General features: G+C 54.5%; 1 protein-coding gene across 2 annotated transcripts in view; it reads right to left on the bottom strand.

Moving 5' to 3' along the window:
* Positions 1-16,283, bottom strand: part of SHANK2 (SH3 and multiple ankyrin repeat domains 2) — a 506,338-nt gene that overhangs the window by 359,982 nt on the left and 130,073 nt on the right. For both annotated transcript variants that reach the window (XM_078057637.1, XM_078057641.1), the window contains one exon: positions 8,078-8,155. In XM_078057637.1, coding sequence (XP_077913763.1) covers positions 8,078-8,155 — 78 coding nt within the window. The remainder of the gene's footprint in view (positions 1-8,077; positions 8,156-16,283) is intronic.

Raw genomic sequence — 16,283 nt, 5'->3', positions numbered from 1 at the left:
GTGCCACCCGTCCCGGCGCCGCCCACCCCTCTGCGCCCACCAGGCTGGTGCTCCGGGCTCGCGCCAGGCCGGCTTGGGGGAGCGCATCCTCCAGCCGCGTGCACGGGAGGCTCGCAAGGGTTCCTGGAATACGGGCTCACAGGGCTCTTCCCTCAGAGTTTCAGAGGAAGGACTCAATTCGAGGTGGACGAGCTTCCCCTGCTGCTGCTGGAATGTTTGACCCCCGATCTTTTTTTTTCTTTTTTAAAGATTTTATTTATTTATTTGACAGAGGGAGAGACACAGTGAGAGAGGGAACACAAGCAGGGGGAGTGGAGGAGGGAGAAGCAGGCTTCCCGCTGAGCAGGGAGCCCGATGCGGGGCTCGATCCCAGGACCCTGGGATCATGACCTGAGCCGAAGGCAGACGCTTAACGACTGAGCCACCCAGGCGCCCCTGACCCCCGATCTTTGATGAGGAAACTGGCTTTTCTCTCTTGAGACTTAAGAATCATGTTTTTATTTTTATTCCCAAAGTTCTGGGCTCTCGTGAGCCCTGTCCTGGCCGTGGGCCTTGGTTCCCGAGTCACCCTGGAAAGTCAGGGGCCTTTTTGATCGGGAATCTTGCGTCCTGGTGGGTGGTATTGTCTCGAATAACCTCTCTGCTAATTTCTTCTCTTTTTCCTGCTTCCTCTGGAAATTCCATCATTCAGATGTTGGGCGCAGGTGGTTGTGACTCCTTGAATTTCTCTTGCCCATCTTCTCAGGCTGCAGCTGTCACAGGTCGGCTATGTCATTAATAACTTTCAAGAGCCCCTCGAAGGCCCCACAGCACGCACACGGTCTCCTCCCTTCTTGCACTGAGGATGGTGTATGTAGTCTTTAAGTCCCCCTCTGGGCTCTGAGTTTCTCAGGTTCTGTCCAGCATCTCTGTTCCTGCTTGTTGAGTGTCTCCCTTTCATGTTGGGGTTTCGAGCCAGCCCCAGTTTCCATCAGAAGCACCTGCCCGCAGAATGGAGGCTCTGGGGGTGGGCTGCTCTGGCCAGCAGGAGGCCCCACAGGCTGCGTTCACAGGGGGGATGAATCACGGCACACTCAGGGTAAGGGTTCCATGCCCAGGGGTGACAGCAAGTGCAAAGGCCCTCGGGCAGGAACGTGTTTGGTGTGCCTGAGAAAAAGCCCGATGTCCGGGCATCTGGAGCAGAGAGAGCAAGCCAGGAGAGGGACTCAGGAGGTCGGTGAGATCCCCACAAGCCGGGTCATACGGGCCTGGCAGGTCACGGCACATTTAACCAGTGCTCCCAGTTCCAGCCCCATCTGCATCCTCAACACGGCGGAGCCTGGCCTCCATGAGATCTGGCTGGTCCCCAGCTCTTTCCACTGAAGGCAGGTTGGGGGGGGGGGTTTCCCTGCGCTATCGGGGCACTTGTCATGTGCCCATCTGCTTCTGGGTTCCCTAATTCTCTTGACCTCTTTCTTCTCCACTTCCTGGTGCTGAGGACTGCTGACCATGTCTCCTGCGTGTTTACAAACTGGCCGAAGGTGCTCACGAGCCTCTCTCAGCTAAGGGAGAGCGGCGCCTGCCGACAGACCCCTCTGGGCCCCACCCTGGCCTTGGCTGAGTGTCCCCTGGGCAGGAGGCTGGGCCCCCTTCTCCTCCCGCCAGGTGCCCGTGGTGCATTCTCAGGGGCGCTCATCCCTGACTCCCGGCCCGCTGGTTTCCTTGCTGCTCTTCAAACACACCAGGCACACTCTGACCCCAGGGCCTTTGCATGTGCCGGTTCCAGACCCTGGAAGGCTCCCCCCAGGGATGTGCATGGCCCACTTTCTCCCTGCCTTTTCCTCCGTCTCTGCTCAGTGTCCAAGGCCATGTGAGGTTCCCATCATGAAAGACCCTCCCCCATTTCTCTCCACCCCTCTCCCTGCTTCACTGTCGTTCAGGTTATTCACCAACCCTGACCTGTTACGTGTTTATCTCTTTCCTTATGAATTATCAGTCTGGCTGGCGTGTACCCCACGAGAATAGGGGTGTTGTGTTCCTCATCGACGTGTTTCCCCAGCACCCAAAACAGAGTGTGGCTCTTACTGGGAACTCTGTGTGCTGCTTGAAATAATGAACTTGAAACCCAATTAGTCTCATCACAGATATGCACAGCGTTCCACCCAAACATTTCCAGTTACCCAGGTCCCTAGACCCTAATCCAGAAATACAACTTCCACGTGCTTGTTTCTATGGAACACAGAGTCTGAATCCCAGATAAGACGTACAGAAAAACTTAAAAAGAAAGTGTATGTAAATGAATGGCTTGCCCAACTCATCCTACACAGGGGTGACAGGCTGCAGGGCATGGAGGGGGGAGACCAGCCAGGCCACAGACTGGACAAGTTGGGCCAGGGTGAGCAGGGAGGGGTGCGGGGGGCCGTGGCAGATGGAAAGCCTACACCTTCCCCAAGGGGTAGGCCTGGGGTCCCCAACCCAACTCAAATACCAACTCGCACAAAGGCTGCCTTTCCTAATTTTTCAAGGGAAGCTGGAAGTCTGAAATTCCTGGATATTTAAATGTTGGCAAAGAATTTCATTTTTTAAAAACCCTGGGCAGGCCACAGTCAAACGCTCTGGGGTGAGATCAAACAGTAGCTGATTCCAGCCCCAGGGTAATTGAGAGCAGGTGTCCTGTGTGCCCTCCAGAGGATCAGCGGGTCACAAGGTGGGAGGCAGGTACCCACGGCGCCCAGGTCCTGCCTCGGTGAGCTACTGTTGAACACGCCGGACAGACACACCGCAAGAAGAAAAGACAAATAAAAACAAGATCTGGTTGGACAGAAAAATATAAAATTTTTCACTGCTCACCACGGCCAGGGCTGAGACGAAACCGACAAACCCTCCATCATCTTCGAGGGTCCCGGCGCTGCTTCCCCCAGAACACGCGCAGTGGGGGTGAGGAATGAGAGGGGAGCCTCGAGCGTCCGATGTCCCCAGGTGTGGATCCCAGGGCATGTCTCCCGCAACCCTCGGCTGCGGCTCCAGCCCTGCCCCCTGGCTCCCAGGCCAGCCTGTTCCGTGCCGCTGATGACAGCAGGCCACAGCCACAGCACCGTCAGGCCTCCCCCGCGGAGTCCTGATCCCCACCCCCTACACCCCTTAACTGCTGTAATTATCCCCATTGCAAAGGTTTGGAAGGGGCTGCCTGAGGGTCCCGGGCGAGTGGCTCACAGCAACAGGAACTGATTCTTCCCCCACCTGGAGGCCAGAAGTCTGAAACCCAGCTGTGGACAGTGGTGAGCTCGCTCCAGAGGCGCTGGGGAGGGACCTTCCTGCTCCCCCAGCTGCTGGGGGCTCCAGGAGTCCCTGGGGCTGTGTCCGGGCCCCTCAGCACTGCCTCCGTGGTCACGTGGCCCCTCTGTGTGTCTGTATGAGTGTGCATTTAATGCCGTCTTACGCTAACTTTGCAACTTCCCCATGTCCACTCCCATCACTTGGAGCATGGAAGATGGCACAACGGGAGAGATCCTGGGACCGGGCCCAGGCTCACGATGTCAGCACGGAGCATGAGGTCACGGAGGAATGAAACTGTCTGGACCCTGCTCTAAAATCCGCGTGGATTTCAATGACACGAGCCACCAGCGAGCAGTTTGGGTGTTGAGTCGCTCAACAAAGAAACAGATTCAGAAAAGTGCCCGGAGGGAATCAGGAACAGAGGTTCCCTCTGGGTGCGTTTACGCAGTTTCCCAGAGAACGTGCAAAACCAGACCAGACGTCCCTACAACGTCAGACTGCCTTTGTCGCCGGCCCGGCCCCCAGCCCAGAAGCAGCTGCTTCAGTGAGAGGATGATCAGCACAGACAGGATGCGGTCCTCAGCAGGGTGCTCATCACACCGTCTTGAACTGAAGGACGGATCCACCCGTCTACACCGTGGAATGAGTGAGCTCGACGGGAGCTCCGTGCCAGGTACACAAGACGCGGGGTCTGAAGGACGACAGCCTCGGCTTCAGAAAAGAAACAAGGTCACTTTCATGAGCTCAGGGCTCCCCCCGGGACCATGCAAGGCTACAGGCCGGGAACCATCAAGTGAATCACAGAGCAAAGAGCCTGAAGACACAGAGAGCCATCGAGACGGAACTTATGGGGATCTGCCCCCGGGGCAGCCACAGCCCTGCGTGTGTGTGTGTGTGTGTGTGTGTGTGTGTGTGTGTGTGTACACAATTAAGATACTATTTTAAGGAACTAGCCTGTGCGACTGTGGGGGCTGGCAAGTCCACAATTTGTAGGACAGGCCGGCAAGCTGGGAACTCGGGCAGGCTTTCTTTCTTTTTTTTTTTTTTTAAGATTTATTTATTTATTTGACAGAGAGAGACACAGTGAGAGAGGGAACACAAGCAGGGGGAGTGGGAGAGGGAGAAGCAGGCTCCCCGCTGAGCAGGGAGCCTGATGTGGGGCTAGATTCCCAGGACCCTGGGATCATGACCTGAGCTGAAGGCAGACGCTTAACGACTGAGCCCCCCAGGTGCCCCTCGGGCAGGCTTTCTATATTACAGTCTTGAGCCCAAATTTTGTCTTCCCTGGGAAACCTGTTTTTTTTGTTGTTTTTTTAAGGCTTCCCACTGATTAGAGGAGGGCCATCCACGTTACTAAGGAGGGTTAACCTCCTTTACTCTAAGTCCCCTGGCTGTAGATGTTAACTGCATCTGCAAGACACCTTCACAGCCCCCCCCCACACTAGGGTCCGATTAGATGGCTGGGTGCGCCTCGCCAAGCTCGCCCAGCAAACCAGCCACCACGCTGTTCTCTCTCCCTGGCTGCCTGCACTCCACCTTCACACAGACTTTCTATGTCTTCAGACTTCTTTCCTTTCTGATTTCACAATCAAGATATATTTGGTTTTTTTCTTTGTTCCCTTGACTGAGCAATCCAAAGCACAAAGGATCCCTGATGCAAGACATGGACATGGTACCTGTCAGAGGGAAGTGTCTCCTTCACTCCAGACCCCGGAGCGCTGGACGGGAGGTCAGGAGGCCTGGAGACTACAGACTTGGCCACTAACTTATTTTGCATTCCCATGCATCCATCTCTCTAGAATTCCATTTTGCCTATAAATTAGGAATAAAAATGCCTACCTCATTGGGTTGTCGAACATCAAATGAGAACATTCAGAAGAACATTTGTGAGCTTTAAAATTCTGTGCACCAGGAAAGATTCATCATCACCACCACCACCACCACCACCACCATCACCTTCATTTTCTTCACTATCACCACCATCACCATCATCACTTTATAGGTTGAATTTTGTCCCCCCCCCCCGCCAAATTCAAGTGGTGAAATCGTAACCCCCAATATGTTGGTATTTGAAGATAGGGCTTTTAGGGAGGTGATTACGGTTACCTGTGGTCATACGGGTGGGGCCCCAACAGATGGAATTGTTTCTACGAGGAGAGGATGGGACAGCAGAAAGCACCCCCCCCCCACCGTGTGCACAGAGGAAAGGCCAGTGAGTAGTTCACCATCTATTAGCCACGAAGACAGGCCTCACCAGAAACTACATTTGTTGGCTCCCTGACCTTACACTTCTAGCCTCCAAAACTTCGAGAAATAAATGTCTGTTGTTTACTCCGCGCGGCCTGTGGTTTTCTGCTGTGGCCGGTGAGCTGACCAAGGCAATCCCCGCCATCAGCATCCCTGCCTAATACACACCCAAGTAACAATGTAAGAGCTTCTCCTCCTCCCCTCCCTTCTCCTTAAAAATCATCTCTCTTGGGATTCTCAAGCCCCTGCAGGCACCAGGATTTCTAGGAGGCTTCTCAGAACCCAGAGCACAAAGCCCTGCCCTTGAGCTTCTGACTCAGTGGGACTGGGAGGCTGGGGGCTGCGTATTTGCATTTTCTCTCAAGTCCCGAAGTGTTGCTGATGCTGCTGCTTCAGCATTTGGATGAAATCATTAAGCAAATGTTTGGCCAGATGAACTCGTGAAACGGTCCAAGATTTCTTAGAACAGCAGCTGAGGATCATGAGCGTTTTGCACGGAGCACTTCTGATCCCCTTAAACAACACAGCAAGCCATCATTCCCCCACACACTCAACAGGAAGGAACTCTTCTTCCATAACCGGGAGGCGGGCGCTGTGACGAGAACGAGAGCCAGGCACTTCGCAGGTGGCGATCCGCGGGCTGGATCACATCTCCATATCATTGCAGCACGAGAAGGCGGGAGACGCGAGGGACGGAACCAGCTCCCCAAGTCAGTGGAGCGCGTCCGGGCATGCAGAGCAGGCACCCCAGGCTCTGATCCCACCTGTTCCATGAGCAACCTTCGCAGGGCACAAAGTCCCATCATTCAACTGCATTTTGCATAACCATCTTCCAGAACCATGTGGGCACTTAGGACAGACAGCCTTGCACTGGAGTGGGCTGGGAGCGTGTACGAGGCATCCTGCCAGGACTCCCGTAGGACTGCCCCGTGCCAGGGGATCACTGCCTGGGGTGACGGTTAAGCAGGAGGGACCAACAGGGAGGCCACCTATGTGCCGTCTGTCCCGGATGCCCTGCAAGGCTGTGTCCCTGGAGCGCCAGGTGGCGGTCACAAGGCACGGCCCCAGAGAGCCAGAAAGGGCTCTTTTGTATTACCCAAGGATCAAAGGCATCAGCTCTCCTTTTTAAGCAATTTAAACAATGTTTTGACTTAAAAAAAAAAAAGAGGACCAACGACATGCATAATTTGGTGGCAAAGGAAATCTTTACACGAAGACTACCACCAAGCCACAGCAAAGCCCAAAGGGGCAGACGTGGCCACAAAGAAGTGGACGGTGCCACGGCTCCCTCTAATCACCACTGGCAAGAAGACATTTTCCCGGAGAGTATCCGCAGTCTTTCTAGACCCATGAACAAACCAGAAAGTCACCTCCGCAAAATATTCCCATTTTGCTCTAACCACCCGAAAGCCACGAGATTCGAAACCACAATCCAGGCCCACCGCAATGAGCGAACTAAGTGAACTTTTAATGGTGGTTGTAAGATGTTCTGCCCAGTGTTTCAATTAAACTGGTTCATTTTCAAGACATCAAACCTGCACTTATTAATAATGCCTCAGAAGAGTATTAGGAAAACCACCCATGTGTGTCAGTTCTAAATTAAAGACCTCTCTTGGCTCAAGAAGATGCAAAAATTACTTCCAAATAAAAATGACAATCACTTAGATTTTCAGTCAAGTGGAGATAGCGGACAGCGTTTGCCATAACTTAACGCATCAGCCAAAAAAAAAATTCGTTTCCACCCTAAACCATCCGGTCAGCTGCATCGAAATCAGATGAGCCCCATGTCCACATGATGGGATTTTACTCGGTCAAGAGGGACGGAGCCCTGGCACGTGCCACCACACGGACAACCCTTGAGGCTGGTCTGCTGAGAGAAAGCAGCTGGACACTGAAGGTCACCTGTGGTGCGGTTCCTTTTCTATGAAATGCCCAGAACAGGCAAAGCCACAGACAGATAGTGGATCAGTGGTTGCAGGGGCCCCGGGGGTGGGGGAGAGCGGGGAGCAATGGCTGATGAGTGGGGGGGCACGGGGTTTTGTTTGGGGTGATGCAATTCACACAGTAGTGATGCTTGCACAACACTGGGAATGTTCTTATGGCCACTGAAACGCACCCTTGGAAGTGGTCGAAATGGTCAACGTTGTGGGATATGCATTCTACCACAACTTAAACATAATTAGGACGGCAGCTTTGCACCCACCCCCCGCCATGGAGCACCTTGCCGACCGACACTGGGCCAGGGTTGCTCCCCTCCACTCGGGGACCACAGGCCCCGTGGGGGTCCCAGAGATGACAGGCCGCCACCCCAAAACAGACTCAGGGAGGCTTTTCCAGGGCTGCCTTCTCCAACACCCCACAAAGACGAGTCGCTGCAGGGAACAGCTGACTGAAATGTGTCAGCAGCTCCGGCACGAAGAAGGGATGGCGCCAGAAGCACACAGCCTCCGAACGCAGGCGACGTCCCCCGTGAGACGGGCCCGCCTCGCGTCCAACACACGGGTCCACGCGGAACCCCGCGTGGCCTCCCGCGACCGCGCACACGCAGGGGATGCTGGCTCTGCGAGCCCCCCACCTGGAACGGAGTCTGGCTGTTGTGGTTCTTCTGTTCCTTGTTCCCGCCCCGGAAGAGCAGCACTCTGGCACAGCTATCCTGCAGGTGGAAAGAGAGAAAGCAGTTTGTGGGTCGGCGACACAGACAGGCTCCACAGGAACCGGCTTAGAGGCTCGGCTCCCAGGGGAACTGGGGACATGCCCGGGTAAGGTCCCCAGGGGGCCCCTCTGCTCATCAGGGTGGTGAGGAGGAGGGCGAGTGGCCCCGCACCCTATGAGGTGAGGCTTAACTTTTGCAAACACTTTGGATGACTTGGCAGAATCTACGCAAGTGTCTAATCCGTGCATCCCATGGCCAAACAATTCGACTCTTTAAGACTGCCCTATAGAACATCTTGCATGTGTGTATAAAATATATAACAGGAAAAATACCGGGAGGAAAACACAACAAAAAAGAGAAAACCCGGAGGCAGCATAAACGTTCTAAAATAAGGGACAGTGGGAATGCATTCTAGAACATTCTTCACCTAGAAAGTTGTAGGAAAAAACCAGGTAGATCCACAAACCTGTAAAGAAATACACCAAGAACTTCCAGGTAGAAAACACAGACTTTCCAAGTAGAGAATCTCATGACAATAATACAGCGTAACTCCGTTCATGTTTGAAAAGCCTCAAGGGGATGAATGAACAAACCGTAAGCACCAGCAGCTGCCAGTTCCGAGCGGGAGTGACCTGGCCAGTTGGAACCAGGACTCCAGAGCCCTGCAAGACCCCCGCCTCTGCAATCTCTTACAAATGCTCTGTACGGCCCGACGAGGATGCTCGCTGGAAAGTCCCATCATAAACACGAGAATAAATCCTCACCAGGTACCGCCATTCATGCCCTCCCAGGTGGGACCCAGCCAGGGGCCCCCTCCCACCAAGGGAAGATTGTGAGTCAATATTAACCAAGCCTGAGACATGGTCCATCACTCTCCTGTTAATCAGAGTCCACGTGAGATCACGTTCCAGAGCTATCTCAAAATTAAAGGGCAAATGGTTTGCTCAGCTTGGTAACAATCATACCTTGTGTGTGCAAACGTGTATGCAAGTGTGTGTGTGTACACGTGTGTGTGCAGAAGTGTTTGTGGGAACTTGTGTGGAGGAATGTGTGGATGCACATGTGTGCGGGTGTGTGTGCAGCTCTGTGAGTATGCACGTATGGGGCAGGCGTGTGTGTGCATGTGTGTGTGTGCATGTGTGTGTGCAGCTCACTGAGTATGCACGTATGGGGCAGGCGTGTGTGTGCATGTGTGCGCATGTGTGTGTGCGTGTGTATGCATATGTGTGTGCATGTGTGGGCATGTGTGTATGCACGTGTGTGGGCATGTGTGTATGCATGTGTGTGCGTGTGCATGTGTGGGCATGTGTGTATGCATGTGTGTGGGCATGTGTGTGTGCATGTGTGTGCAGCTCTGAGTATGCATGTATGTGGGCAGGCATGTGTGGGTATGTGTGGCTGCATGTGTGTGTGCATGTGCAGCTCTGTGAGTATGCACGTATGGGGCAGGCGTGTGTGTGTGTGTGTGTGCACGTGTGTATGCATGTGTGTGCGTGTGCATGTGTGTGCATGCATGTGTGTGGGCATGTGTGGGCATGTGTGTGTGCAGCTCTGAGTATGCACGTATGTGGGCAGGCGTGTGTGGGCGTGTGTGTGCATGTGTGTGTGCAGCTCTGTGAGTATGCACGTATGGGACAGGCGTGTGTGTGCATGTGTGCATGTGTGTGCATGTGTGTGGGCATGTGTGTGTGCATGTGTATGCATGTGTGGGCATGTGTGTATGCATGTGTGTGTGCGTGTGTGCATGTGTGTGCATATGTGTGTGCAGCTCTGAGTATGCACGTATGTGGGCAGGCTGTGTGGGCATGTGTGTATGCATGTGTGTGTATGTGTGTGCATGTGTGTGCATGTGCGTGTGCAGCTCTGTGAGTATGCATGTATGGGGCAGGCGTGTGTGGGCATGTGTGTACACACGTGTGGAGGTGCGCATGTGTGTGTGCAGGCACACATGTATGCAATGTGTGCAGGTGTGTGTACACGTGTCTGTGAGCATGTGTGTACACATGTGGAGGTGGGCATGTGTGGGCGCACATGTGTAGGCATGTATGTGCACACTTGTATACGCAGGCATGTGTGTGTGCGGGCCTGTGTGTATTCACATGTGTGGGGTGGGTGTGCGTGGGCGCACGTGTGCATGTGTGTGTGCAGGTGTGTACACACGTGTCTGTGGGCGTGTGTGTACACAATGCGGAGGTGGGCATGTGTGTAGGGGCAGGCGTGTGTGTGCATGTGTGTGGAGGCGGGGGTGTGCGTGCAGGTATGTGTGTAGGCACGTGTGTGCAGGCGTGTGCATGTGCATCTACATGGGTTGTGCACATGTATACAGGCACGTGTGCATGCGTGCACACGTGTGCATGTGAGTGCACGCATGTGTGCTCTGCCCTCCAGCAGCACCATCATCATCACCATCATCACCACCATCATCATAACCAGCAGCATCATCACCACCATCATCACGATCACCACCATCATCACTGCTAGGGGCTGACAGGAAGCCCATTTTGCAGACAAGGCACTGGAGTCCCAGAAAGGTTAAGTGAAAGACCTCGGCTTCGGAAAGGGAGCATGAGAGACCGCTGTGACCCAGAGGAGTGGCCACGGGGGAGCTGGCTGTCGCCCCGCACGGCTGCCGGCTGCCGAGGTCCTCCCAGAGGTGCCTCTTCTGTCACGCACCGAGGTGCGTCTCCATCTGCTTAAACAAGTCAGTCGAGTATAGACAGAGAAGCAGTCTGCATTTTGTTTTGTTTTGTTTTGAGAGCCAAAGCATCAAGAAGAATATCATGGGGCACCTGGGTGGCTCAGTTGGTTAAGCGACTGCCTTCGGCTCAGGTCATGATCCTGGAGTCCCTGGATCGAGTCCCGCATCGGGCTCCCTGCTCAGCGGGGAGTCTGCTTCTCCCTCTAACCCTCCCCTCTCTCGTGTACTCTCTCTCTCTCATTCTCGCTCTCTCAAATAAATAAATAAATCTTTAAAAAAAAAAAAAAAGAAGAAGAATATCATGTCCACTGCCAATTATCTTCTCAGCAACATTTTCAGGGACACATAAGAGAACTACCCCAGCCTCCCCTGGGCGAGGATCGCTAGGCTTGCCCCGCCCCCAGCCAGGCGGGCCATCCCTCGGGGTCACCACCTCCTGTAGGAGCCCAGGCACCACCACGTTCATTGTATATGTGAAGGAAAAGACCCAGAAAGCACATTCGTTCATGCACACAACCAGTCAATACGGAGTGTCAGTCTGGCCCCCGGGGACGCAGAGCGCCGAGCAAACATGTGACGGAGAGAGTGAGGGCAGGTGGTCAGGGAAGCCCCCCGTCCCCCAGAAGCGGGTCCCTAAGCCAGCCCAAGGCGAGAGAAGAGCCAGGTGACAATTAGGGGAAGTGTTCCCAGCAGTGCAAGGGCCCTGGTGCAGGCTACAGGAAGCTGGAGCGAGGGGCAGGGGCCTCAGAGCGCTGGGAGGGGCGCTCCCACCTCCGGACACCAGCTCATCCGCAGGGCGCACGTCACTCCGGGCTCTGCAGGAGGCGCATCCGAGAGAAGCAAGCCTGGAGGGACAGCCAGTCGGGGGTGAGGGTGGCCGTCTGGGAGATGCCAGCAGCTGGGGCAAGGGTGGGAGGGGCAGCGGGGAGCCGGGATGCCTGGGACGGAAGGGGCTGCGAGGAGCAGGATGGCAGCCCGGACTGCGGAAGCTGCGGAGGGAAGGGGGGCTCTTCACACGGTGCGGAGGAGACACCTATGCAGTTTCCACAAGGCTTCTGGGCCGGGCAGGGGGCCCCACTGCCAGAGCTCAGGGCAGAGGTGCTTTCTAGAAGGTATCAAAGGCCACAGATGGGCCTGCCTGAGGTCACCGCGGGAGAGAATGTGGGCCACGGGCACGTGCGGCACGTGGGGGTGGCCGACTGCCCCCAGCGGGAGGGATGGAAGCCTGACGGGGTGGCAGGTGGGGAAAGCTCGCGGGAGCTGCCAGGGAAGGTCAGTGGGGTCTGGACACAAGCAAACGGGCAGACGGAGGAGACGAGAGAGGGCGCGACCAGATGCACGTTATGGGTTTGCCCAGAACGGGCCTGTCAAGGACAGAGCCAGGGTTTAAAGTCTGGATTTCCACGTCCCACCCGGTGCTTTCATCTCCATGGCATGGAGCCGATGTCCCCAATGTGATTTACTAAATACTCCAAATTGTAAGTCGGGAACTCGCTTCCAGTTTGAACTATCCTCTGACACGCGTCTGTGCGGACAGACGGAGATCTAAGAAGAGGTAAAATGCCAGCATCGCTGAAGAGGGAGGGTGGGGGCGGGAAGATGGGTGTCACCAGAGCGGCTGGAACCCGGCCCCTTGGAAGAGCAGCGCCCTAAAGACCACACCTGACCACGCCGTGGACCACGGCACCTGTGCCGGACCTGGGCCCAGGGGAGCCCCGTCCCCACCCCAGCCACGGGCCACGGCAACATGTCCCCGCAGCCTCAGGGCAAAGAAATACAGGGCGGGCTGGAAGCCCAGCTTTGCCACTTACTAGCCGAGCTGCCGAGGACCAAGCATCCATCTCCTGACCCGTAGGAGAGAATGTCAACCAACGGCAGCCACTGAAGGCTCCCTGGGGACCAAAAGGGAAAGACCATGTGGACGCCCTCCTTCCACGACATACACACCCCCAGTGCCTCCGAGGATGACGACCCCCCGTGACGGCCCCGGGGAGGCAGCCACCGTGCTGACCGGTGCTCTGCTGACACCAGAAGGGCCATAGAGATGCAGCCTGTCTCTTCTTAGCTTGGGTCTCCCTGGAATGAGAGGCAGGGCTTATTTCTCATCCTCCCCACAAATTGGCCTGGCCTAGTAACCTTTGATATTTAAGACTCCCTCCCTTCCTTCATTATCTGAGCCAGAAAAACAAATTCCAGGCTGCTTCCCTCCCTCTGGGTCTCCAGAAAAAGCCAGCAAGAAGCTGAGGGGCCTGGCAGATTAGACACAATTTGCTGCTTACACTCAAAGCCCTAATTAGTTGATTTCATAAGAGAAGGGAATATTATGATCAGTGTATTTTATTAGAAGCGTGCAGATGAGGCCTGCCTAAAATTGATAAAACACACACATCAAATCCATAAACCTGGATGCTTTTAGATTTAACAAGGAGAGGCTTGGCAAGGCAAATTAGCAGCAGCAGGACCATCACCATCATCACCACCATCACCATCACCATCATCATCACCATCACCATCATCACCATCAGCACCATCAGCACCATCATCATTACCATCATCACCACCATCACCATCATCATCATCACCATCAGCATCAGCGTCATCACCACCATCACCATCATCACCATCATCATCACCATCACCACCATCATCACCAACATCAGCACCATCATCATCACCATCATCACCACCATCATCATAACCAGCAGCATCATCACCACCATCACCATCACCACCATCATTATCATCACCATCACCACCATCATCATCACCATCACCACCGTCAGCACCATCATCATCACCATCATCACCACCATCATCATAACCAGCAGCATCATCACCACCATCATCACGATCACCACCATCATCACTACCATCATCACCATCATCATCACCATCACCACCACCATCACCATCATCACTACCACCATCACCATCACCACCGTTACAGCTACCATTTACCAAGCATCCACTGTGTGGCAGACATACCATATGTTTGTTTTCTATTTTAAGCCTCTTAGCAACTCTGGAAGTTAGGTAGAATTATCCTTACTTTACAGATGGGAGAATTCATTGCCCAAGAGAGACAGGAGTTTGTCCCAGACAACACAGCAAGGTCACGGTCTAGGCCATATGGAGCCCAGACTGCCACGCCTCCTTGCACTGCAACTCCACCTCATTGTGGCTGCTTCCAGTTCCTTTCCCTGAATCCTATTCTGACCTTCCCACACTGTGTCCCCACCCCTGGAGCAGTCTACTTCTCAACATGATTTCCTGGAGTGCTCTGTATGTGCGCCCTCCGACACCTTTTCTGCTGAAAGTTGCAAAGCGGTTCCTCTAGTCGGCACTGAGCCTGGCCTGATGCTGCCACGTGATGCCCACATGTGTAGAACAGAGGAGCGCAACACATTGGTGACATGGGAGGACAGGGCTCTGGTTAGGGACAATGTGCGGTGCATGCTGGACGTGGAGAGGACAGGGCTCCCTGTGGTCTAGACCATGACCTTGCTGGGTTGTTGGCCATGCTGCAGAGGGACACACAGCCTAGAGCAGCAGCAGGCTGATCTTGGGACCCTGGAGAGAGGGGACAGCTCTCACACGCCTACCCAGGCTCACTGGCACACTGGGAGCGAGTCGCTCAGCCTTAGAGCAGGGAGTCTGTCTACACGTGTGTCTGGGGGGCGTGCAGATGCGGCCTTCCCCACCCAGGCTGGGCAAAGTATGGCGCCCAGCCTAACTCAGCTTGCTGCCTGCCTTACAAATAAAGTTTGATCGGCACACGGCCACACTCACTCACCTCGGTGTTGTCCGTGGCTGAGCTCATGCCGCAGTGGCAGAGTGGGATGGCCGTGACCAAGCCCACGTGGCCCACAAAGCCAAAAATATCTACTAAGTGGCCCTTTACAGGAAATGTTTGCTCCTAAAAGAAAATACCTAAGAGAAAAAAATACTCCTCAGGCACATGGGGGAGGGTCTCCCCGAAGCCATCGGCCGAGGGCTGGGGACAGACGGGGGACAGGCAGCGCCATGCCAGTCACACCAGGCCCCGCCAACACGTCAGAATGAGGACTACCAGACTGCTTGAACCTTCCCTAACAAAATACCACCGACACTCTCAAAGACCGTCTTGTCCACAATTATTTCAAGCAACAGAAAACATTTCTTCCTGTTTTTCTTTTCTCATTCATGATAAATTATGCTTGAAATCTACTGGGGGAAATTAAGGAACGCTTTTCCCCTCTAAGGCAACAATTGAGAAGCACATGTAGGCACAGATGTTTTATCTGCCAAAGCCAAGTCTCATGATGTGCGTTTTCTGAACGCGGCCCAGCTAGGTACCTCCATGCTCACAAAGCCACCCCGACGTCCAAAAACACCGTGCAGCACCGACTGCCCGCGCTGCATGCAAATCCCACCGATATGCTCGTATTAAGGAGGAAGCTCTGCTGAAACACGCCCCCAACCCCCTCTGGCTGAGTTGCTCTGCCATGCCAGCCACGGAAGAGACCCTAAAAGATGGCAATCTATACCTCTGAGAAGCTGGGTCCAAGGGGGACAGGGTGCTAGCAGGGAAAACAGGCAAGGCATAATAATGGCAGTTCATCCTGGTTATCTTGCAAAGGGCTGCAGAGCAAACTACAGCTAATGCTCTCAGGGGCTCATTAAGAGAAGGCTTGACTAAGGGTGGGATATCTGAGTTGGGTCTTGAAGGATGCACAGGAGTTTTCTACGGCAAAGAATCTAGGAGGGTTTCATAGCTGGAAGTAAAGTGGTTGGAGGGGTCTGGTCTTGGAAGGGCCAGGGAAAGGACTTAGGTGTAGACAAAGGCTGAAGATCTCACCCGAAAAGATGGCTTCGTTCTGGGAAGATGATGCCGATGGCAGAGAAGACAAGCAAAGTGCACACAGCTTAGGGGCCCCTGAAAGATCTCCCCTCTGTTCCTCCAGTTGGTGGAGACCCCCACATTCTGCTCAGCTGTTTAGTATAGTGTCCAGACCCCACCACCCTCCAGACTCAAAGTTCCTTGAAATCAGAGGGACAAGAAGAAAATAAAGTTGGAGCAGAGAACACCTTCGATACTGGCATCCAGGAGTTATCTTAACCTTGAGCCTCAAGGACACTGACCCTCCTTCCCCCCCACCGCCCTGCCCCAAGCAGGTCCTGCAATCCACGGCCTCCTGGGAGCCCCAGGCCCTTCCCACGGCCTCCACGAGCCTCTCCACCGTCTTCAGCCCCACCGCTGTGCCTCTCGGCGGGACCAGCAGGGTGCTCACACGGTCCAGGGTGCTGCTCCCTTGCCATTTGGGATTCATGCTCCTAGAGGCCAGGGATCATGTCCTACCCCTCAGGGCACACCAAACTAGCTCATCTCCAGCTTCCCTTGGTTTCTGGTCTAACACCGAAGAGTATGTGCTTCTTTTTATTCATGCTGGG

Source organism: Halichoerus grypus, chromosome 11 (genome assembly GCF_964656455.1).
Source record: "Halichoerus grypus chromosome 11, mHalGry1.hap1.1, whole genome shotgun sequence".
Taxonomy (NCBI): Eukaryota; Metazoa; Chordata; class Mammalia; order Carnivora; family Phocidae; genus Halichoerus; species Halichoerus grypus.
Note: the sequence above shows the minus strand (reverse complement) of the source record. Positions and strands in the feature narration are given on the sequence as shown.